General features: G+C 40.6%; 1 protein-coding gene across 1 annotated transcript in view; it reads left to right on the top strand.

Moving 5' to 3' along the window:
• LOC130082266 (astrocytic phosphoprotein PEA-15) overlaps positions 1-26,511 on the top strand; it is an 81,520-nt gene that overhangs the window by 44,020 nt on the left and 10,989 nt on the right. The window contains exons 2-3 of the mRNA XM_056247068.1: positions 15,551-15,725; positions 24,217-24,372. Coding sequence (XP_056103043.1) covers positions 15,554-15,725; positions 24,217-24,372 — 328 coding nt within the window. The 5' untranslated portion in view covers positions 15,551-15,553. The remainder of the gene's footprint in view (positions 1-15,550; positions 15,726-24,216; positions 24,373-26,511) is intronic.

Raw genomic sequence — 26,511 nt, 5'->3', positions numbered from 1 at the left:
GCTTTTTTCTGATGTGATGTCCTTTACAAATAAAGATTCCACTATCAGCGCAATAAAAAAAAAATAACAACATAGCTGGACTCATGGTGCTATCACATGCTATCACAAACTTTATAAGTCTAACATGTTATTATGTGCTTGACAAATTCAAAGGCAATTTGGAAAACAAACGCGTAATACTTACTTCTAGATGTGTAGCTGGATCACGAACAGCTGGCACTGCTACATCCTTCAGGAGCAACTTTTTAGTAAATAGATAGAGCTATGTGGATTAATACATCCAGCTACACAACACCGACAACGCTTGGGAGACATTCTCGTCAGTGCAGCAATGGCGGATGTGTACAACTCTCAACTCGCTGTGAACTTGCTCAGGGCGGTTCTATGTTAAAACGGCAGTGTCTGTCAACACTCGTGGGTGGGGCCTGTGGCTTTAGTGACGTCACTAAGGCCCTGTTTACACGAGAGCGCTCGCGGGTGAAAACGTAAAAATATTTTATCAGATGTGCCTTTCGTTTACACGGCGACGTTTTTGGGGCTTAAATGCGCAAAAAAGTGAAACCAGCCTCCAGAGTGAAAATCTTAAAAATGCTCCACCGTCGCGTTCCCGTCTAAAGGATAAAAACGCAAAAGTCTGCTAGACAGTGCAGGCACAGATCTGCTAACGGTGGCCACCTAGCCGCCTGGAGTGCATACTACATCGAATTTCACACACTTTTGCTTCACCATATTCACGCAGATTTCCCACCCATAACGCTCGTCTAAACGCAGAATAAAAAGTGATAACGCAACGCCACTTTTGCGTTTTCTCTTCAGATCGTTTCCGTGTAAACATAGCCTAAAGCCGCATTCTGAAAACAGGTCGTTGGGAGACACTGCTTATGATTTATGGGGATTTAAAAAAAAGGAGTGGGTGGATTATCACTGTAGGGTGGTTGTGTACACACACTGCCAACACACAATTATGTCCAAACACCATGCAAAAGTGAATTTTGCATAATAGGTCCCCTTTAAGTCACAAGCACTTGAGAGCCTGGGGTAGCCTTCCATATCCAGGCTATAGAACCTGGTGAAGGTGTGTGGAGAGGACCATTTTGCCGCATCACAAACAACTTGAAGGGAAACCCCTGACAACAATGCCTTAGAGGAAGTCTAAGGCATGCTACTCCTAGTAGAGTGGACTCTAATGACTAACGGTGAAGGAATATCACATGCCTTGTAAGCCACAGAAATTGCCTCAACGATCCACTTGCTTATGCATTGCTTGGATACTGAGGAACCTTTCTAGGGGAACCAAAGCACACCAACAAATGGTCAGTTTTACGCAAGTTAAAAATAGTCTCAACAACCTCAGTGGAGAGACCATAGTTCAATAGTTGATCCCGCTCAGGGGCCAAACTCTCTTTAGAATTATCGAGAGCAGAGCTATCAAGGCAATTGTGTACAGGCATAGCCTCAGCCATGTCTGAACCAGGGCATCCAGCCCCAGCGGAACTTGATGCGAGAGAGAGAACCAGAGCGGACAGTGTGCTATTTCCTCTGATGTGAACCAGTCCACTTCCGTCTGGCCGAAATTCCTCTAAATCAACTCCACTGTTTCTGTGTGGAGTCTCCATTCTCTGGTCCCCTGTCTTGACAAGATGTCTGCTCCCTGATTCAGGTGCCATGGGATGTAAACTCCCATCACAAGGTCAACTTACCCTGGACCCAGAGGAGTATCTGGTGTGCCAACTGCAGAGAGGGTGTGATTTTATGAACGAGACTACCGATGTGTTGTCTGAGTGGACAAGGACATGGTAGTCTCTGATATCAGTGCTAGAAATACAGCCATCATCACCAGACAATTCATGTGCCATGAAGGATGGTGACCTCTCCACAGACCTCAAGTCAAGCAGCCATGTAGGACTGCACCCCAGCCCTTGAGGGAAGCGTCTGTCGTTAGCATCTTGCGAAAGGAAGCCCCAGCACAGGAACATGGGCCAAGAACCAAGACTTCTTCCACATCACTAGGGTAAGAAGGCATCTGTGCGTTACTCTGATGATGCGAAAGGGGTTTCCCCTCCAGGAAAATCCCTCAGTCTTGAGTCAGTACTCTTCTTGGCAAGAGAGACATGTTATATTGCCTCTTTCACCAAAAGAGACTGTACTTCCTGCTCCAACACCTGAGCCTGCTCTGCACTAACCACTTTGGAGAATACTCAACATTTGCAGGAGCCACAAGAGACAAATTTGTCAAAGTAATGGTAGCGAGTCACTTCTGCAATGTTCTCATGTTTAGACTCAAAAGAATCGAATTGGACACGACTGCCATGAGTCCCAACAGTTTCTAAAAAATGTTTACAATGATGGCTTAGCCTAGCCTGATCTTGCCTATGGCTGAGAGAATTGACTTGATACGAAAAGGAGACAGACATGCCTGCATCGTAGTCGTGTCCTATATCACTCATAGAAAAGTTTATCTTTTTAATGGAGAAAGCATTAGAGTTTTATCTTTACCAAGCAAGAATAAATCAGTCATAAATTCAATTCAGAATGCACACAAATGCCCTGGAATCACAATGTAGTCAGAGCTGGATTTATATACTTTGTGAAGGTGTTAGGTGACAAGGGTAGCCTGAACGGAAGACAATAATTGGTAAGCTTTGCCCCTGACAGTGAACCTAAGGAACTTCCTGTATTGAGAAAGCAAGCATCTTCTAGTGTAACAAACCACGCCTCTGACTTGATTTGGAACACAATGGTCTGGTTTTAAAGACAGGGCTTAGACTAAGCCAGGAGTAGCCCTTAAATTAGGACATTTAAGTATCTTTTATCTTTAAGTCCACAGAGTACCGGTTATAAAAACCAGAGTCTCACTCGGGAAGAGGGACATGTTCTGTGGCCTCTTTTGCCAAAATAGACTGTACGTCCTGCTCTAACACCTGGGCCTGCTCTGCACTGACCACTTTGGACAGTACTCAAAATTTGCAGGACCCACGGAGACATATTTGGCAGAAGTTGCCATGCTGCAAATGCCACCTTGACCCTCGGTCTCTCTGTGGAGGGCCTCGAGTAGCAACACTCTGCTTCTATAATTTGCAAAACCCACAAAGTCACATTTGGCAGAAATGGCTGCCAAATAGTCTAAAAAAGATACCAGCCTACACCAGAGGTCAGTCTAGAAAGACCTGCTTGCCTGCAGGGTACAACCGAACATACTTCTCCAACACCCTTCTTGGAGGGTGTGAGCCTCCCAGTTCTGCAATATTTCCGGGGATGAAGAATGGGCCAAAAGTTCAATGAAAACTGCTGGCCCACTAAACACCAGGGGTTGTGGGGTTGGCAGAACGGCCTCCCAAAGGCACAGAAGAGAAGTGGGCACATTAAAACTTGTAGCAAATTAGCTTAAGGGAAATATGAAGAATAAATAATCTCATAACTAATTATAATTAATTTAAAATAGTTAATAAAAGTATCTTGATGTAGCATAATTAATATTCAATTAATTAACCTGTTTCTCCAGCGAACACTATTAATCATCTATCAACTCTCAGAAAGGGATATTTTTGTGGCCAACTCTTTCTTACTGAGTGCAGTGCTACTCATAACATGTAGCTGTGTTAAATGGACTTTGTTTTGCAAGCAGTGACCACAGAATTAACACTCATGTGAATGTGCAAAAGTTTTATTTAACCACTAACATAAGTAGTCTAAACAAACACATACACACACATCACACATGCATGGGTAAAATGGAAAGTGAAAGTAAATGGATGAAACAGAAACAGGGGAATGAAGCGTATGAGTCAGTTAAACACTTGAACAGAGCCATCAGCAACTTGATAACACAGGGTTATACAAGCTTATACTAAACTGTTTAGTTAGTTCAATGTACGATATACTTGCAATGCCTTAGCTATTGAACAAGCGTCCGGATGCAGTCTCAGATTAAAGTCTTGATGGGTCAATGCTTTGATGGTGGTTAAGTTTGGGCAAATGCTGGTGTGCCTTGCTGCCATTGTAACCAGAGGGCTGGTAGATTTGTTTCAAAGCAGCTTTATAATGATAACAGAAAAATTATTCAATAATGCAAACAGTTCATTGTTCAGCAGGAGTCAGTTCAGTGTTTTTATTCAGTTATGTTGTAAATAAAGCGTAGGCAGGGAGACGGGTCTTAAATTGCTGCTTATTCGTTTATTTTTGTAAAATAATAATGGGACAAGCAACACCAAAAAAGACAATCGATTCACACAGAACACTTACTGAAGACACAGAAGCTGACAATCTTTGGTCTGGGTGTCCTATAAAGCTTCCGGGTGCACCGTTGTCTGTCACGGGACTACGTTTCGCCAATGAGATTAGAGTGATTTCGACAAAGCATTGAGTTCCCTCGAAAGGGAACAGAAATGTTTCTTGAGCAGCAAATCAGCATTTTAGAATTTCTGAAGGAGCATGTGACACTGAAGACTTGAGTAATGAAGCTGAATATTCAGCTTTGCATCACAGGAATAAATTACTATTGCATTCGGGTCCTTCTTGACCCGGAAGAGATAAATAAAATTTCAATTTACGAAGATGAAACGTTGCAAAATACAAATCTTTTATTTCTTTTTTTCAGATTTGTTTAACAACACGAGTCACAGATGCTGTTGAAGTTGTATTTGTTATGTGTTGTTTTCACACTAGGAGCTCTTGATGTATAATGAAACTGGTTTGTGGATAAAGCCATAATGGAGTTAGAAGGTGGTGACACACACACACACACACGAACGCACAAAAATTATTGGAACAAAAAAAAATGTTCTCATGCAATTCCCACTTGCTTCTATTTTTGCTTTACTTTTCCTGTTACACACATGCAATAAACAGCCTTTTCATTCAAACGCTGTAAAGGTCAACGGGTCACTTCCTGTCAGCATCAAGTTAAACGCTCCATTAGCCGATGAGCAACCAAAATATTTTCATACACGCAAACACGCACACACACACACACACACACACGTATAGTGAACATTTGTTCATGAGTTTTGCCTGCAAACAAACCACAGGAAGACACATAGTGCACATGCGTGTGCAGGTTTTGCCCAAAATTTCATCACTTGCCAACATGTCTTTAACAATAGTAAAGCCTGTGCAACAGTTACTTGTAAGCTAGATCTCAATTTTTAAATGCTCATAAATAAACCAATACCAATTATGTCATCAGGTTATTGTTTATACTGAGGGGAAGAGCAAATATCATTTAGAAAATTTCAATTCGTTTGGGATGTAGGGTTCTATGACATTTTTTTTCCCAAATACCATTTTATATTCCCCAAATTCCATTTTTTCCCCAATTAAATAGTTTACCGGTAATTAGATTTTAGTGATAAAACACGTCTAATTAATTGAATTCATAAACCTTAAATGTATTCAAATGTTTACAATGATAAGGCCCCTTGAAATGTTCAACCTTTTTCTGGATTTATGATTTACAAATGTATTATCAAAAATGCTGGTAATCAAATGAAGGCATAACACATTAAAATGCAATCAATTGAAATAGAACAATTCCTTTTGTTAAAAAAAATGTTGCACAACAGAAGTTTTCTGATTAAACTAAAACATGGAAGAAGAAAAAATATATATTCCTCAAAAAAGATATTAATTTATTAATAAATTAATTTATTATTATTATTACCAGTACTAGTACTACTACTACTTTGATAGTACATTCTACTGTACAATACTAATTTATTTCTGTCATCATTTCTTCAAGTTAAAGTTTTTTTGGTAGGCTGTAGTGAAGAGCTTTGAGTTTCTGTGTGTCTGATGATAGTTTTCTTAATGTAATGGTGAAATGCTGGTAAAGTGACTGGAGATGAAGTTCATGTGTTCATGTCCTCATATAGTGAGACTCTGAAAACACCATGACTGTCACACATGCTTGAGTTTGTGTAGTAGACAACTGAGACAACATGCAGACTTCAATAGCAGTATTTCATATTTACAGACACTAGTCCATTTCGCCATTTGATTAAGTGTACAGCCCTACTCTTGATTTATTAATCTAAAATATTCCACGTATGTTCCAGACTGTTTGCAATCAGAAATGCTGAGTCATGACCCGCACACATCCATGTCTCGTCCTCGCTCTCTGGCATCTCTATGCATCACACATCTGCCATTCATCGCATTCCTGTGCTCTGCATCGGCGCGATGCCAGACTGTAGGACGAAGCAGAATTTATTCACTGCCTGCTGAACGCATGCATGCACATGGGGCTTGCATTACTCAAAGAGCTCAAAGGTCAAATACGGAAAGCGAACACTGTATCCAGTGACAAAGAGGAGGAGGATATCCTCTGTCCATAAACACAGCGCGCCAGTCATCCTCCCGTCCCTCGCCACTCTGCCTATTCACTGCAACTGGAAAAAGTATGGTTGCCATGGAGACACAGCTGTGAGTGGCCAGCCGGCCTTCACTTCCTGCTGTTACTGTGGTTTCACTTCCTCGCTGGGCTCAGAGGGCAGCGGAAAAAAACAGCAGCTGGATACGGAAGCAAGACATAAACTGCTCCTTTTCCCCTCTTTCTTCTACCAACAATCACTATTCCTGCTGTTTAAAGGCATTTCATGTAAAGTACAGACCCAGTTAGCGCACATGCAGTTTCAAAACCATTTGCGCATCTAAATTGCAAAGTTTTTTTTGTTAAGGTTTTGTTTACTGTGTGTGATTTATTTAATGGAAAGCACATTCACTTCTAGTTGTCTTGCTGTTAATTTTAAATAAACGTAGAGCAAGTAGCTAATCAGTGTCTGCTCGTTTATTCAAACTAAGTTGTTCTATAACAGACGAACGTCGCTCTGCATACGTCATCTCCTTCATCGCTCTGATTGGTTTTAGGTCTATCCAATTGCGCCCAGAGGCATTTGAGCTACGTCCGTTGGTGACGCCCCTTTGGAAATGATTTGTCTATGAAGCTTTGCCAGACCATAACTCAGTTACAACTGAGAATGGTCTGGGTTTTTTTAACCAGGCTAGCTATTGTGGCAAGTCTACTTAATGTACAAAAGTGAGGATGATTTTTTGGAGCTGACATTTCATTCCAGTGATTTTGTCCCTATTTATTGTAGATATTCCTCTATACGTATGTGTCTCATGATCACGACTCAGGTGTGTGTGTTTTGTGTAGAAACGTGTATTAATAAGCACTTTGTTTTTGCATAAATGACAAATGGCTGCCAATGGCGCAGCAGATGGCTGGATGGACAAGAACACAAAATTGAACTTATGTTAAAATTGTTTAGAGGCAGAGTCTTTTACTTTCTCCCATTCTACTTTTTCTCCTTTCCATCTCGTTGTCTGTTTAACTCGTTCTCTTCAGCTTGATGGGGCTGTTTCTGGGAAAACATCACACTCGCTTATAAACACGTCGATACATTTGCACACACATTGCACTGGCCCTGACCATCACTACGACTGGACATAGACGATATAGTTTACTACAATATATCTCCATATTGCTCAGCATTTTGACGATGCATCTCAATAAAAAACTGTGAACACTTATTGTATTAATTTTTAAGGAATAATGGGACCTTTTTACATCGTTTGGAACATATTTAATCTTTCATATGCACCAATATAACAATATATAATAATAAACAGCAATATTTGCCTACATATATTTTTTACTAAATCAATGTATTATGAAAAAAACAAACAAACAAAAAAAAACATGGAGACTTCCATGAACATTTTTTAAATGATGACACTAACAGATAATCCTGTTGTTTTTTTAACCACGAAACAGATTATATGAACTGATTTGTGGAAAGAATCAAACTGATTCTCAAGGTTCAATCAGATTCTGTGTTCTGTTGTTGACTGTCTTAACGCTCTCATACTCGTGAGACAGCGATGGACTATGAAACCAAATCTAAAGGCTGAAAATGATTAGCCAAATTTGACAATATCATGAAAATATTCACTATATCTTCCCCTCATATTTAAAACACTCAAACAGAGCTTTCTCTTACACATGATTAGGATGAAAACATTTCACTGGCGCTGATCTAACATCATCAGATGAGGAGAAAAATGCTTACGGCTGAATTCACAGACACACACACGCTTTAAAAAAAAGCTAATAGTTACTACGCAACCATTCTATAGCAACAAAATATGTAACAAGGTCATATTAATGAGTTTCCATCTGTTTGTGAGTGATGGGTCTGTGTTGGAGAGATGTGATAACGTATTAGAAGCTTTTTACATAATCTTAGTGTCATTATTTTATTTTACATTTAACATTTTATTTGGAAAGGAGGCATTTATTTGTGTTGTGTGTGTATGTTTAAACATCTACCATGGTTTGTTGTACACTGAAATAGTGTTTGAGATGTGCTTGGTGCAATTGCTGTTTTTGAATTTAATTTTAATTACTTTATATATACATACAGTATATACACATATATTATGTGCTGCTGCTGTGAATTTCCCATTTGGAGGATAAATAAAGTTATTTAATTTGTAATCGAATTTAATTATCTTTGTTGGCAACTCTTAAAAATGGGCAATTGCAGTTCATACAGATTTAAAAAGAAAGTGTATATGTGCTTGTTATCTGACTTATTATTGATTTAGTTTTTTTTTTTTTTTTTAATGTCTGAAATTATACCTGTTTTGCTGAAATTGTTTAATACTAATCTGTCATCTTTTTTCTCTCTTTCATTAAAAAAGAGGATATAAAGTGATTAATGTAGTTATTAGAGCTCTCAGAGTGCTTACCTGGAAACAAGCTTCTATTAACACCGCTGTGTTTTGATGCTATTGAAAGCAATTACCCTGTCTCAGTGTGGAGGACAGAGTGCTTTAACTGCATTAATTTCCTCTATCATTAAGCATAACCCTTTAAACTTTTCTCACAATACAGCCAAGCTTCTAATTTCAGCAGAAAGCAGACGGCGTACACATATCAAACAAAGAAACAAACTTACAACATACAGCACATGTAACTTGTGGCATAATTTAGTTTTCAACTTCTTTTATATTATTGATTATTTCAGTATGTAAATGAAATGATAAATGCAACTAAACCTTCAGATTTATCTTCAATAAAAGGTGGAGACTTTTCTAAAAATAATAATTCAACATCACTTCTAACTGGAAAGTGATTAGTTTTACTCCCTCAATAAATTTGAATGATTCAAGCAAATGTCTCCACGGCAACTATAAAAATAGTTCATTCCATGCAGTGTTAAATAATAGCACAGGATTATAAATACATTGAGTTTGAACGTATAATGCAAATCATGTCACTGTATTTTTTTTAATAGTCACCCTATTTATTTTGAATATCAAATCATAGCTGACCAAATTTATAACTGATGTATGATATACACAGATCTTACCACAGCATAATTTTCATGAAATTTCTTGTTTGGGGATTTGGTGAGTGCTGTCCAATAATAAGTGCATTTTTCTTGTGTTATAATTTGTTTGATTGTCGGGGTTTGTACATCTTTAGGCTGTTTTTGTTTTTGTTTTTTTTGGGTTCTGACGAAGTGAGTTTCCCTCTGGACTGGATGAGTTTGCTGACGGGCTTCATTCAAGGTTCATCTCTTGGCAGTTTTATGCTTTGTGATAAAAGGAGAGGAGATCACTTCTTCTGATTTGCCTCAAGAAATGTATGGCTCATTTTTGTATTTGTAATGATAGTAGGGTTACTATGTGTCCAATCATTGTTTTACTAACTAAAACAGCTTGGGTTGTTACTAATCAAGATGCTGAACCAGTTTAGTTTTATACACAAAAACCTGGAAAATGAAAAGTGTGGTAAACATGGTATTTAGCAGAATAATTGGCTCTATTGAATTTCCTCTCGGTGCTATGACGCTCTTGAATCGAAACTATAGATCCCTATGGAGCGAAACTATAGATCCCTATGGAGCTATTCACACCGGGCGCAATCAATCACAGAGATTTTTTTTTTTTTTTTTGACCAGTGTGTCGATTTAATTTTTTCCTGTCGCCCCTTGATAAAACAAACCATCAAAATAGAGTGGTGCAGGTATGACATCACTTTGTAGGCCAACCGGCAATTCGCATCGAACTGGTTCCCTCGACAAAAGCCCAGTAGGATTTTTTCCCCATAGGCTTTTGGATTATGTGATAAACCAAAGTTTATGATACTTGCACGTTTTGTCCATCAAGATAATTATCACAGATGAACACAAACTTTATGAATTTTGAAGTCTAAATGCAGTCAGAAGTAAAAAGCTAAAAGTAGGCTATAAACGAATTACACCACACCATTTTACACTACATCCCTTTCCCAGAACGTTTGAGTTAGAATAGTTTGTAAGAGCACAATTATAACCATAACAATGCTGTAAAAGCGGACTGAGTTTAGTATTCTGAGAAAAGTATTCTGGAAGAGAGAAGAGAATGGATGCTGAGTATTTTCATTGGTGCCTGAGTCAGTCAAGTCATCTTTATTTATATATAGCGCTTTTAACAATGTAGATTGTTCCAAAGCTGCTTTACAGTGATAATAGGAAATTAAAGTAAGAGAGATTGTTTTGGCTTTATGACAGCTCTAGAATAAAGTTATTTTCCAGCTAAAGTTAATTTTAGTTGACTCACTTCCGACGCAACGATCATTAGTTATTAATTTAGGGGCCGCTAACATGACACCGTTTTAACAGAAAACTCTTAAGTTCTCTCTACGCAAACATTAAAAACGCGAACCTGTGAGAACGCTGATGGCGTGCACATGCGTTATTAAGAGTTCATTCTATAGGTATGCGCATTTGAATATATGTGCGCAGGCAGGTAGTCCTTCCCTAAAAAACCAACCCTCAACAAGCTACTTGGCTGGCCTTAAAATTTATTATACAGAATTTTATCGCTTCGGCGTAGCCACGTGAACCGGAATTATCTGTACAGAGGTAAAGGGAAGGGGGCCTTCACAGGGAGGGACTAGTGACACTTCAGGACTGCGTTGTCGTCGCGTCCAGACGCAGGTCCTTAATCAGATCTGGATACGGCCTGAATCCGGCGGACTGCGGTAAAATTTACAAACATGCAAGATTTATTTTTACATGTTCTTTACAGATTATAATTTCTATTAATTTTACACTGAATTATGTGATCTGAAGAGCTTGAAACAGTGTACAGAGTACAGTTTTCTTCTGTGCATGTCTGTTATGAGTCAGAGAGCTCATTCACTCTAGAGCTGTCAATCATATTATGTGACCATAACTCCTGGCCTTTCGAATTACGACGTTGTGTTCACTTCCTTGTTCTGAGTTCACACATAAACAACTGAGTGAAACGATTCTACAGATGAAACTTGAAGCCTAAATGTATGATTACGATGATATATGTTCTGTATGTGTTTTTCGCGGCTCAGGGTATTTTTTATAACAATAAAGAATGAGAAATGCTAAGCAAGTGTACTGTTCAGTTTACTATAAAACACTACAAATAATTCATATCTGTCCATTATTTAATCAAAATCCACTTTAGATTGCAGTTGGAAATTATTACACGTACTCGTATATGTTGTGCAGCAGACGAGGTTAAAGCCAAATGGGAAAACCTATGAGATACATGAGGAAAAACGTATTATTGGTCAGTGCCACCTATCATGCAGGGGTGACTTAGCTAAAGGCAATCAATCGTTTCACGTTCAGTGTTCACACGTTCATTGGCGATTCGTTACCTCAGGGGTGCCCAATCCTGTTCCTGGAGATCTACCTTCCTGAAGTTCAGCTCCAATTCTGATCAAACACAACTGAACCAGCTAATTAAGATCTTCAGGAGCACTTGATAGGTGTGTTGGTTACAGACAGGTGTGTTGGATCAAGGTTGGATCTGATCTCTGCAGGAAGGTACTGTATATCTCCAGGAACAGGATTGGGTACCCCTGGCTTACCTTTATCGTGTCGCACTCAGTGTGAAAGGGCCTTAAAGATTATAAAATGGAATTTAGGAATAAAATTTGAAATGTTCATTATTGAATGTTCACCTTTCAAAATGCAACAGGTAGTGATGATGTACCCTTACTAAAAATAAAGTGGCCTTTCGGTCGTATTGAAGTGCTGAGGGGGATCCCCTCGTCCGGAATGCAATTTCTCCCCTGCCTCAGCAGAGTTCTGGGCACGCCACTGCCCCCAAAGCTTGCACAGTCCTGGCTATAGCTCTTCCTGGGTTGACATTTCATTCAGTAACAAAGTTTTCATTTATATTTCATGCTGTTTAATGTTTAATGATCACATTAGCTTACATGAGCGTAAGCGATGCTTATAATGCTTGTTTCTGTGTATCCTTCGCCTGTGTTTTGATCTGGAGATCCTGTGCTCTTTCAGAAGATGCGTAATAGCGCCCCCTACCGTATAACATTGAAAACATTCCGTCAATGGCCAGGAAGCGTTGTAATATAAATGAAGGAAAATTCCATCAATGGTGGGGAGAGTTTTAGTTTTTAGATTTGAAGTAAATTCCTACACTACCAGTGAACTACACAAAAATTCCCATATTTAGAATTAGGAACACTCCGTTTTCTTTATAAATCAATATTTTCAAACTAATCTGTTTTATTGGATGCCAAAACATAAGTTTAAGACAGTATGTAAAACTACGTGAAAAAAATAATTATAATAGGATGCTCAATCAAAAGAGTAAACTAGGGATGATCTCATTGATCTTTTACAGAGCGATCGGTTGTCACTTAGGCCCTGTCCCAAATGGCACACTTATGCACTTTCGGTCTAGTGGTTTTTCAATAGCTGTTGCGTGCATGTGTCCGTTAAGTCCATGAGACCGTAGGGTGTCCCATTTGTCATTTTAGGTTTCAGAAGGGTGCTTGCATCGATATGCGCCCTAGAAGAGTGACATTCAACAGAGAGCTTATATATCACTCATATAAAGCTTGAATGATTGGGACCGGTATCGGGCGATCATGATGACAAGAAATTGGTTGTTGTATCGACTGCAAAAATCTTGAACGGAACATCCCTAGACTAAACACAACTACAAGCCAATCCATACTTAGAATACTTAATTATACTTTTAAGTATATCTCGATCAAAAGATTGAGTGAGTGCAAGTATAGGCCAAATATATTTAGACTTTTACGTGCTTTTTTGAGAAGTACATAAAAGGTTGACTGAAAGTATTAGTTTAAAAGAAGTACAGGCTACTAATAGCACACACGAATAAACTAATTTTTTTGTAATAATAATATTTGCATTCTATCTTATGATCAGTCTTCTTTCCTAGATTTATTTGCATACTGAATTTTGATTGTTCTTGTCTTTATATTATTTATGTGCTGCACATACATTTTTATTTGTGTACAGTACTAACAAAAGCAAGAGGCATGTTGAGTGTCATGATACCAGCTAAATCTAAACCTGTGCACTTACCTGAATCTCTTAACACTATTGCATTGCTCTGATGTTGGATGTGACATGAGATGTGTCAAACTACATTTGCATGGACTTTATATATTCTCTCTCTCTCTCTCTCTCTCTCTCTCTCTCTCTCTCTCTCTCTCTCTCTCTCTCTCTCTCTCTCTCTCTCTCTCTCTCTCTCTCTCTCTCTCTCTCTCTCTCTCTCTCTCTCTCTCTCCCTCTGCTGGTGGATCACGTAACTGCAGCACTGTATTTAGGTCACCAGCAGATCAGTGCGGTTTACAGATACTGTCACAGACGTAGCAAATAAACAGAAGCATGCCAACAGCGTTTGTACGTATATGAAATTTGTATAAAGCGTGTGTGGGGGGGATGCCTTTGTATGTTTCCCACTCATTCTATTTCTTCCATCACTCACACACACTGTATTATACCAGTGACATTGAGGGTGATGAATGTAGAATGTCTGCACTGTTAAACCGGCTGTCACACAGCACAAACAATACATTGTAAAATAACAGAGGCGTCCATCTTGGCTTTGGATCCTGCACAGTTTCCTCAGACCTCTGTCCTCATGTGGGCTGCCAACAGTAAACGCGTTCAGATTGATTTGTTTGCCATCACAGTAAATGTGGCCACATGGATCTTGCAGTATATCGTACCACGTCTTGGTATTTTGACAACATGAAGGTGCTGATGATAACAGCACTGTTTGTGAGGCAGGAATTTCTGAGGAAGTGGGAAGATGTTGTTTTTGTAAATTGCGATGGTCATGAGCTCCACTAGAGGGAGACAGAGAGCTGTGACAAGGGAAACTTTGATCTATTACCCTCAGGGTCTGTCCCATAGACTGTAAAAAAAAAAGATGGACAAGATGTCTCCGCTTCCTTCCTCGTAGAAAAATGTAGCCAAAATATCCCAGAAATGTTCGTTGCCGATTACGTCATTCTGAGCCTGTCATTACGTCATTGAGAGCGCCTCAGGAAATAAGTGCACAAGACTATCCCAGGTCTAAAAAATCCAAAACTTCAGTGCCATTAAAGGAGAACTCCGGCGCAAAATGAACCTTTGGTCTAATAAAATATTGGTACCTAGTCAACCGTTCTCTGAGATTTGTTTTCATGATAATCGAATGTAAAGAGTTTTATCTCTAAAAACTGTTTAGCGTATAACGCTAGTAATGGGGGCATATAATAAGTAAAAAGAAATCGCTAGTTTATAGCACTAACAAGGCTCAAAATAGCCCCACACGAACACAGTAACATAATGAGGGTCTCTACATGCAAAACGAAGCATTGAGAACTTTGTAAGTGTACAGACTGTTTAATAAGAAGAAAAAGATAAAGACAGTCCACTTCGTGTATACAGACAGGAGCCATCTTTGGAAAACAGTCTCGACTAATCAAACCACGAACGCCATTCATACAGTTCAGAAGTTCACTGAACTTCATACAGTTCAGCTCACTTAGCACGTCGTTCGTGGTTTGATTAGTCGAGACTGTTTTCCAAAGATGGCTCCTGTCTCTATACACGAAGTGGACTGTCTTCATCTTTATCTTCTTATTAAACAGTCTGTACACTTACAGAGTTCTCAATGCTTCGTTTTGCATGTAGAGACCCTCATTATGTTACTGTGTTCGTGTGGGGCTATTTTGAGCCTTGTTAGTGGTATAAACTAGCGATTTCTTTTTACTTATTAAATGCCCCCATTACTAGCGTTATACGCTAAACAGTTTTTAGAGATAAAACTCTTTACATTCGATTATCATGAAAACAAATCTCAGAGAACGGTTGACTAGGTACCAATGTTTTATTAGACCAAAGGTTCATTTTGTGCCGGAGCTCTCCTTTAAGTAAAGTTTTTTTCAGGAAGTATTGAAATAAACAAAAAAGGATTACAAGCAAATGAACAAATGCCAAAAATTAAATGGCTGACAAAAAAATGAATGAAGCAATGACAAAAGGTACAAAAAAGTCAAAAACTTAGGACATTTATACATGCATCTAGTACTAGTCCTAGAGAGGGATTTCTACTATTTCTAGTAATACTGTTCGTATTGCAGAAATACATTCTTAGGTTATTCTGATATGGTGCAATGCTATTGTATGAAGCAGAGCTTACATATACGTTTTTGTGCTTATCTGTTCATTCTGTCCGTCTTTCCCAGAGAATGTCTGAATACAGCTCGTTGTTGAGTGATCTGTCTGAGAACATCACTAATGAAGACGTGGAGCAGCTGAAGTCAGCCTGTAAGGAGGACATCCCTGAAGAACAGAGTAACTCCATCATCTCCTCCAAAGAGTGGTTCAGCTACCTGGAGAAGAATGACAAACTGGCACAAGGTGAGACAGAGAGCAAAAGACACTGGCCTCTTCAGTTTCAATCAACAGAGTGAATGAAGTTATCAAACCTTAAGTTCCGTTCACTTAAATTAAAATGCATAATTTACTCACCCTGTGGACGTGTTAAGTATAAATTAGAATTCAATTATTAGTCACTGATAATCTCCCTCTCTGCCATGCCTCTCAAAGGCCGTGATTGAAAGGAAGAACAATCGATGTTTGACATAACCGCCCTTGTGAAAAAGAAGTCAACTTTAACATACTTTTAATAAAAGTATTTAATAAACTTTAAAAGAAAATACTTAAGTGTGAGTAATGTTTGCAGACACTTAATTGCATGTTAACTGCAATTAAATGCAATATATTATAGGTGAGTGCTTTTTCTTTTTGGATTTGCATCTTTACATGTAATTTCATAATTCTATTGTCTTTGAAATATGGCTAAACATATTGATTTAAAATGTATGGTAAAGTAAAACTTTTAATTTGACATTATCAAAAAATGCACTTTTTAAAAGTGTACTTAAATGTATGGAATGATATTCCGGACAATATTCAAAGGGAATTGCAGATTGTATTTGCAATTGCATTTTCAATTTGTGCACACATATGTTGTGACATGGAAACACAAATGCGTGATTTGTAATTGTGTTTGGACTTTCTTTTCCGTGTATGTAACATGTTTGCCAAATTTCAAATGGAAATGCAAAGTCAATTTGCAATTGCATTTCCAATGTCTTACAAGTTATGACCCTGCTATTTTGGAATAGCAATAGAAAATCACTCATTTGCTATTGCCCCGACCCTCACAATATTCAAATGGAATCGCAATCCCCTTTGCACTTGCATTTCCGATGCCCACAGTCAAATGTCAATCAGTCTTAAAGGGTGAGGTTTATTGATATAGTCAGAAAGTATGCCATGCCCACAAGTGGTGGAAAACGGGGAATTTGGCTATTTTTGCACTAAAAACATGGCAATTTTTTTCCCCCACTTAAATTCAAACAAAGTAAAAAATCCAGATTTGATTTTATGTTTACCTGGCAACCAGAACAAAAGAAGCAAAAAGAAAACTGCAGTTCATGTTCGTTTCGTAGGAGGATGCTCTGAATTCTGCTTCATTTCAGCATTTTATTCAACATTATTCTTTTAAATGTATTCATATTGTTTCAACTATATTTGTATCTTTATTTTAACATTTAAAACATTTTTGACATACATGCTGCTTAGTTGTGGGATTCCACAGATGTATCTTAATTTCTTCTTGACAAATAGCTTGCAATCAGAGCAATCTGAGCTTCTTTTGGTTTCATTTCTGTTTGGTTGGCAGGCGATTTATACTTAGTTCCAGGTTTTTGGCTTTGTTCAAAGTCCAAAAAACTACACAGTAGTTTTAGGAATGAATAACGATGAAAACAGTGCTTTGTTTTCCACCACTTCAAGGCGTGGCATACTTTCCGACTATATCAATAAACCCTACCCTCAAGACTGATTAGCCACATTTCCACTGTTGGGCCAAAAGCGAGCTACTAGTGCGTGTCAGGGCAAGTCACTTTTCCACTGTCACATCCGGGGCTTGATCGGCCTCATCTGGGCTCTCTCGGCCAGGGTTTGTTTGGGCCCGCTGAATACCTTGCTTGGTCCAAAGCGGGCCAACTGTGGCCTGAGGAGTGGCCATGAAGAGAGGCGGAGTTTACCTGAGTCAGGAGATGGTCAACACCGCTGCTCATTTACCATGTTATATCAGGCTACCAGCTAACTTCAACATTTAAAACATTTAAACACATTCAGACACGGACTTACATGCAATGTTAAAGGATGCTTATGCTAATCATTCAGATAATAATTACATACGTTTATGGAAAATGAACTCCGGTTAACTCGAATAACTAATAAATCCTGTTCCCTTTCAAGGGAACTTCGAGCTGCGTTTGAGACGCGGTGGGAACGCTCTGCGTGATTGCGTCATGAAGCACGTGTAAAATCAGTCCAATGGAAGCCCGATACGTCATGGGTGACGTCATAGACCAGGAAACTATAAATCACCCTTGAAAACAGACCGCGACAGCTTCTGTTGTCTTCAGCAAGCGCTCTCTGTGATTCTGTCCTTGTCTATTTATTGTTGTTTGTCAAGCCCAATATATATATCACTATCTATCATTATGGCGAGCAAAGCAATATTATAGACGTTGTGTTGTTCCCTGCCCTCGTTACATCACGGGTGGGGACACACATCAGCTTTTTGTTGCTGTTTGGGAGTGGAGCATGCAACAGTCATTTCTCGAGGGATCTGACTGTGCATTGCGAGAAGCGGTCCGTGAGGACGCTCCGCTCCCGCCGGGCGTTCTTCGAGGAGGACGGTTCGGTTCGCGTTCCCCGAGCGGGTCTCTCTGTTGCCGAGGCTCGGAGACGGCTCGTATTTCGGGGTTCGAAAACGGATCTGACAGCGGGGGTTGGGACGGGCTCCGCCCTTTCTCAGCTTTCACATGCCAGATCTAGTGTGCTGCGATTTCCAGTTCCGAGGAATTGGTATCGTTAGTGTTTTGTTTAAAAAGAAAGAAAACAAATACAAATCTTTATAAAAAGGCAGATGTTTGAGTTTTCAATGAATAAATTTTCCAGCTCATAACTCTGTTGAATAAAGAGGAGCTTTTTTAAAGAAAAAAAAGGAGGTTTTATCTAGTGCTGTTGCCAGTTAAATATTTACTGGCCAGCTGAACATTATGAGATTGAAAATAAAGAAGAGTTTGTTAGATGAACTGTATCTTAAAACAGGAAAACTCTGTATCTCAGCCTCCTCGTCGGGGACTGTGGTTTTTCCCTATCTCCACACTGAGGTGTCGAGATCGTGGAATAAACCGGTTTGTATTTTATGTGTTTAATCCCCAGATGTCTGACTATAGTAATGTTTGGGTATTAAGTATCATAGTATGACATTGCCTCGGGTTAAAGAGACGCTTGCGAGCTTTCTCTCTCCCGAGTCGGCGTTATCGTTATTAACCCCGACGTTACCCACCAGCCATCTTAATAATGAATACATTTTTATTAGGCAGCGCTGGTGGGTAGAGTATATAAGGACATGGATGAATGTGAGGGGCGACTCTCTGAGGAGGGTCGCAGCGCTGCCAGTTCGGTTGTTTACTGCTGGTGGCCGCAGAGTGATATATATGTATATATATATAAGTTTTTCTGATATAAAGATAAAGGAAAATAAAGATATAATTATGTCTGTTCTTCTGGACGCTCCGCTTTCAAGAAAACTAAGAAATAAACCATTCAGCGGCGTTCCAGAGGTTTCTTCCTCACCAATCTAATGTTCCTGAGACGGCCTATTATGCTCCTCTCAGCACAAAGTGCAAAACAGAGCGTCGCCATTCGGGCTCCTCCGCAATTGAGGGGTACCTGGGTGGCGGTCGCAGTCTAGCCAGTTAGAGACATGCAAGATCTGAGGACTGTTTTATCTCTAAAATAGCTTTGACAAAGAAGAAGCCCTGACGCCGAGGCGATCAGGCTTCTAAGGGTGGTCCCCTCTGGGGTAGGGACGGTTTTGAGAAATCGTTTCTCCTCAGCGCCCTTTGGGGTGCGACTCTCTGAGGAGGGTCGCAGTACTGCCAGTTCGGTTTCCCTGCCGGTTCGCCGTTTCAGGGCACCAAGGTGTCAGTGTCCCCAAACGAGCCTTCAAATAAGAAAAAAGAAGAGCAGTCAGTTCGGTTTCCCTGCCGGTTCGCCGTTTCAGGGCGCCGAAGTGCCTGCTTTTTTCAACGATCCTCCGAGGAGGGTCGTAGGAACTAAGCTAGTTAGAGGTAGGCAAGATCTGAGGACTGTCATCATCTCTAATAAAGCTTAGACAAGAAGTCCTGTCGCAAGAAAACGAGGCTATCAGGCTTCTGAGGGCTCCTCCGGGGCAGGGACGGTTTTGAGAAATCGTTTCTCCTCGGCGACCTCTGGGGTGCGACTCTCTGAGGAGGGTCGCAGCGCTGCCAGTTCGGTTGTTCCCTGCCGGTTCGCCGTTCAGGGCACCGAGGTGTCAGTGTCCCCAAACGAGCCTTCAAATAAGAAAAAAGAAGAGCAGTCAGTTCGGTTTCCCTGCCGGTTCGCCGTTTCAGGGCGCCGAAGTGACTGTTCAACCAAGGGACGGTTTTGAGAAATCGTTTTTCCTCTGGGGTGCAACTCTTTGAGGAGGGTTGCAGCGCTGCCAGTTCGGTTGTTCCCTGCCGGTTCGCCGTTCAGGGCACCGAGGTGTCAGCATCCCCATACGATCCTCTGAGGAGGGTCGTAGAATGGTCAGTTCGGTTGTTCCCTGCCGGTTCGCCGCTTCAGGGCGCCGTAGTGACTGTTCAAACAAATCCAGAGGCCAGTCTTGAGAGACTGGTTCCCCTAGTAAATTTCTGGCAGCGTGGAAACTACTGCCACATATTTCTCAGTGGGTCCTGCACACTATAGAAAAGGGTTTCAGAATTCAGTTCGGTTCTCGTTCGCCCAGATTTCTAGGGGTCCTCCTCTCATTGGTGGACCCCGAGCAGGCTTTGGTTATGGAGCAGGAAGTACTGTCACTTCTGCAAAAGGAGCTGTAGAAGGGGTTCCTCCTCCCAGCAGACAGCCATTACTTCATTGTTTCCGAAAGAGGATGAGGGAGGTTCCCGAGGTTTGCTTTCGGGGGCGAAGCATACCATTATCGGGTTCTTCCATTCGGCCTAGGTTTATTACCCCACACCTTTACAGTATGCGTGGATGCAGCTCTGGCTCTTCTGAGACTCCAGGGCATTCGCGTATTATACTACATCAATGATTGGTTGTTCCTAGCTCAATCTGAGTTTATGGCAGTTCGGCATCGAGATGTCGTTCTGTCTCATTAAGGATGTTGGAGTTGCCTCTCAACGCCAAGAAGAGTGTGCTCTGAGGACCACTTTTCTAGGTGTAGCAATTCTTACAGCCGTAATGGGGTATATCTAGGCCAGTCACTCACTGTGAAACAGTTTCAGACGGGTGGGTCTCATGGCAGTTGCGTCCAACGTATTACTTTTGGCCTTCTGTTCATGAGACCCCTGCAGTGGTGGCTCAGGACCAAGGGGTTTTTCTCCGAGGGGAAATACGTTTTCGCATGATCAAGGTCACGCGGCTATGCCTTCGTGCTTCGGTCATGTGGAAGAACCTTGGTTCCTCGCCCAGGCCCAGTGTTGGGGGCTTCTTGTCGACGCATATTGCTATCGACGGATGCTTCCCTCACAAGTGGGGGCGATCATGAGTGGTTGCTCGGCGAATGGCGGACAACACACTGATGGTCTCGTATATCAGAGCAGATATCCTGTTGAGGCAGGGGCTGAGGCCCAGTGCCCGGTTGCATAAAGTACCTTAAGTTTTTCCCTTAAGTATGATACTTAAGGGGCGATTTACCCTTACCTAAGAGAACAACTTAAGGGTGTTGCATATAATCTCTTAAACGGTTCTCTTAGGTAAGGGAAACATTTAAGTGTTTCACGACAGCGATCCTGGATTCACGTTATAAAAGTCTGTTGTTGCCATAGATGCGCAAAACACTAACATGTCGGAATATCACGTGTCAGTCCAGTGACGCTATCACGCAACACCGCGTTAGCTCCGAACGTGGCGGCAGTTTGTGTTGTTCACCGTCTCATGCTTTGGCATTTGTTTAGGTTTTGTGAATGCACTTCTGGCTCTGTGTCTCGAAATACAGCTGAGTATATTTCCATAGCATACCTGTTTTCTTCTGTCATGATTCCTTTTAAAACACAGAATCAGCTCGTTCTCCTGTGAATTTTTTGTCGGCCACACACTCTCCGTGCGCGCACTGACTTAACGTTGTGATAGTTTACATGCGAGTCGCGTGTAATGACAGACAGACAGCCGTCTAGTTTGATAGCGATGTCAAATATTGCGTGTCGATCAAATCGGTATTCTTGCAACAATTTTTCATGGCTAAATTGGTCCAAAGGGTTCTCCCTATTCCCTATGATCTTCAGCTGGTTTCATAAATTCAGCCATGTCGTCTTATTTTTGTCCGCGTTACTCTTAAGGTTACGATTTCCAAACCTTAACTTATACTTAGGGAAATTACCGTTAAGGGGTTTTATGCAACACTTAACGATTACTTAAGTGAAAAAACAGCATTTAAGGGAAATTCTAAGTGTTTATGACGTTTCACTTAAAAAAACCGTTAAGTAACACTTAAGGGTATTTTTCTGCAACACCCTTAGGTTTAAGGGAAACATAAGGGCGACTTTAAGGGCAAAATTACACTTAAGGTGCTTTATGCAACCGGGCACTGGGGATTGGAGACTTCACCCCGAGGTGGTGGAGCTTCTTAGGGAGAACTTTGGTCTAACTAAAGTCAAGTCGACCTTTCACATCGTTTGTACAACGCATTGCTCTATATGGTTCCCCCTCACGCAGCCAGCTCTTCTCAGACTGGATGCGATGGTGCAGGTGTGGCCGAGGCTGCACCTGTACGCATTTCCCCCGATATCTATGCTCCCGGAGGTTCTGGAGAGGGTTCGCCGGGAAGGGGCTCATCTGCTACTAGTAGCCCCGTACTGGCCGACTCGAGTTTGGTTCTCGGACTTTGTCTCTTCTGGACGGCTCTCCCATGGAGATTCCGTTCAGGAGGGACCTGCTGTCCCAGGCAGGGGGCACGATATTTCACCCTCGACCGGAGTTGTGGAAACTGTGGGCCTGGCCTCTGAGGGGGCCAGGCTCATAGAATCCAGTCTCTCGACTGAGGTCGTTGAGACATTCTCCATTCCAGAGCTCCTTCCACGAGAAGACTTTATGCACTGAAATGGAAATTATTCTCCACCTGGTGTGGTGAGCGTCAGTTAGATCCTGTTAACTGCCCTGTTGGTTCAGTTCTCGATTTTCTGCAAGACCGTTTCTCTGCTGGATTATCTCCTTCCACCTTAAAAGTTTATGTGGCGGCTATTTCGGCCTATCATACCCCTCTGGGGGGTACTTCTTTTGGGAGAGATCCTCTGATTACTCGTTTTCTCCGTGGTACATTGAGGTTGAGACCTGCACTGCACTCTAGAGCACCGGCTTGGGATTAAGCCATTGTACTTGAGGGTCTGGCTCTGGCTCCCTTCGAGCCTATTGAAGAGGTTTCAGAAAAATTTCTCACTTTGAAAGCTTTATTTCTCCTTGCTATTTCATCTATCAAGAGAATTGGAGATTTGCATGCCCTGTCGGTTGCTCCGTCATGTCTGGAATTTGCACCTGGTATGGTGAAAGCATTTCTATACCCTAGACCGGGTTATATTCCTAAGGTCCCAGTTAATGTTAGGGGCCCAATAGTGTTGCAGGCCTTTTATCCTCCACCTTTTAATACCCCAGATCAGGAACAACTGAACCTGTTATGTCCAGTTCGGGCATTGGATGCCTACGTTCACAGAGCTGCCCTGTGGCGTAAGTCAGAGCAGTTATTTGTATGTTTTGGGTCACTCAGAAGAGGGTGCCCTGCATCTAAACAGGTTATGAGCAAATGGATAGTTGAGGCTATATCATTGGCTTATGAAGCGGCCGGTCAGCCTTCACCTATGGCTGTACGGGCCCATTCTACAAGGAGTATGGCGGCCTCTACGGCCTTAATTTCGGGTGTTTCCCTTCTTGACATTTGTAATGCGGCAGGTTGGTCCTCTCCACATACATTTGTCAGGTTTTATGACCTTGATTTCTCCACTCCTGGGGCGAGGTTGCTTGCTTCTTAGTGTGCGCAAGGACTTCACACAGAACGGGCATTTGTCACTATGGCGTAGTGGGTATGGGGTTCCCATCGCGTCTCAAACGCAGCTCGAAGTTCCCTTGAAAGGGAACGTCTCAGGTTACGTATGTAACCCTGGTTCCCTGAGAGGGAACGAGACGCTGCGTTTGCCTGCCATACTTCCTGCATGCCCTGATCGACTTGCTTCAGACTTTTTCAGAAGCTGTCGCGGTCTGTTTTCAAGGGTGATTTATAGTTTCCTGGTCTATGACGTCACCCATGACGTATCGGGCTTCCATTGGACTGATTTTACACGTGCTTCATGACGCAATCACGCAGAGCGTTCCCACCGCGTCTCAAACGCAGCGTCTCGTTCCCTCTCAGGGAACCAGGGTTACATACGTAACCTGAGACGTTTTCTTCTCATGAGCTCCCTCGGTTGCTCTGGCTGAAAGGATGAGGATGGGAGAGATCGCTCAAACCTCATCAGATCGCAATCATCGCATAATTTCATGGAAAATTTATAGAAATGCTCAAAAATGTGACGTAATGTGATATTTTATATTTTGTGACACATTTTGAGGCACCATGTTTAAATATGCTCAAGCATTCTGTTAAAAAAAAAAACAACAAAGGAAGTTGAATGCGTTAGAAATTAAATCTGAGTGATTTATAACAAGTATTTCCATTCCATTAACAATTTAATTTATTGTACAGATATGTTTTTATGCTTTTGTTCTGTTTTATATGACATCTCTGTGATTTGTCTGTTTTGCATAGATGACCTATCCTACATAGAGCACATCTTTGAGATCTCACGGCGACCTGACCTCTTGACCCGGGTCATTGAGTACCGCACAACCGTGCTAAAGATCTCTGAAGACGACGAGATTGACACCAAACTCACACGCATCCCCTCTGCAAAGAAATATAAGGGTACAGATCAGTTCCCTTTAAAAGTCTCTGTCTTTTACATCATAAAAATAAACACAATCAACAGATCATAGCATTATTTGTGACATTGCTCCCCTGTTTCATCCTATTTACTTCTGAAGGAGTAAGTCTTACCGTCAGTCTTGCTGTCTACATAGGCAATAATTTACTCAAAAGGAACCTCAGATTACATTAACCATATAAAGCCAACTGTATTATATTTAATACACAAATTTCCAATGCCTCTACATTATCAACATGATCAAAACTTTGCTGAAAAACTTGTTGCACACAATCTACTACATGCCTTCTGTGGTCTTATTGGTAGTTTATAGGTTTTTTTTAGCTAGTAAAAGGCTTATTAGTATAATTATAAAAATGTACATCTTCAGGTTGTGACATGTCTTTTTGCTGTGAAATCTTTACAGATTTTTAAAACATAAACACAAGAGTAACTGTTATATTAGGAATATTTCAAGATGAACACTTACTGGACTGTAGCAATTTAGGTTTACTAGATTATCCATACTTTTGAGTAGTAATTATTTGATAATCTCTCAATCAGCATTGTATTGCATGGCATTACATGTTTTAAAACTATAGAGCTTTGATCATAAAACTAAGCATTTTAATATCATCCCACTAAGACATATTTTTGGGAGATATAGAGTGATAGTGAACTGATATTTTTATCCATTTTATGAAAGTAGTCTGCTATACTGTTATAAAGATCTCATTGTTTTACATTACAAGCTATCAGAATTTCATCTTATTTTTTGACCATACAAATATCAGCATCTGCACCAAATTGCAATTCCCTTTCGAAGTGGAACTTCGATGCTTTGTCTGGTATTGACACTGTGGGTAACACCATCAGCGTGACCAGTGTCTGAGGTACATGTAAACGAAAGCCAATAATCATAGGCAGATGGCAATCCATGGCGTCACACACAGAGCACCCGTGAGTATAAAAGGGTGCCTGAGTTAAGGCCCTTTCACACAACTGTCACCGTCCCGTATACGGGACGCCTAACTTTACTTCGCTATATTACTATTAAATCCTAATCTAATTATGACAAACTATATATCGTTGGAAAGGTCTAAGAATCCTAAATAGATATTTGACTGCTGTTTTTTGCTACAAATTATGAAAGAAGAGTAACCGATGAATTTTTGACAAGAGTGCACCTCAAAAAAATCTGCATCATAACAGGAGTTCTGACCTTTGTCACAAAAAGTTGACGCACACACCTTTAATAATTGAAACTTTGGTTTTCATGCTAAAAGTTCATAATAAAACATATAATCTAGTATTTTTTAATAAAAAATTATAATATAATATTATCCTCTAAAAAGTATAATATATTATCCTCTAAATCTAAAATATAATATTATCTTTTTTATCGCCTTTTTTTATTACATCACATATTTTAGTAGTTATCATAAATTTGGTATCATTTGAAAGCTTACAAACTCAGAATTCATCCTGTGAAAACCGTTTTGAAATTGAACATTGCGTTACCATAGAAACGGTAGTCTAAATTATTTAATTATTTTATTTTATTATATTTCATAATTTATGATCAAAACCTTTTCTAATCTTGACAAAGAAAGGTCTAAGCAGGCCCGGTTCTACGGGGGTGCTTGAGGGTGCTAAGCACCCTCAAACAAAAGTGAAAGCACCCTCAGGTAAAATTTTTATTAGCACACATGTAAACGAGATTTTGCCGACAAAAGAAACACAGACGGATTTCACACTCATATAATAAACCAAATAAATCCATTAATGCAATTTTTCGAATCAGAAATTATTTCATTATGCTTTCATGTTTAATGCATTGGATTGGTTGTGTCCTTTCGCGATCGTGATTCGCATAGGTGAAGCTGTCTCTTTAATTGCCCACTTTGCTTGCGTGTGTGCGTCCCTCTCAGGAAATTCGTTAGCTGACTTTCTGAGACGGGGCTGCCTTTAGGTAGCCTAAAAATATTAATCGTCCTTTTTTAATCATGGACATATGAAATTGGCTCAAGAAAGCTCAAACCTCTACATCACAACAAGACGAAATGACACCGCCTGGCGATGACAGCAGCGAACCCCGCCCTACAACCTCACTCTCACCGCATGACACCCATTCAAACACC

The sequence above is a fragment of the Rhinichthys klamathensis genome, unplaced genomic scaffold (assembly GCF_029890125.1).
Source record: "Rhinichthys klamathensis goyatoka isolate OS25496 unplaced genomic scaffold, OSU_Roscu_1.1 h1tg000042l_1, whole genome shotgun sequence".
Lineage (NCBI taxonomy): Eukaryota > Metazoa > Chordata > Actinopteri > Cypriniformes > Leuciscidae > Rhinichthys > Rhinichthys klamathensis.
The sequence above is the reverse complement of the archived record's forward strand: the minus strand, read 5'-3'. Positions and strand labels throughout refer to the sequence as shown.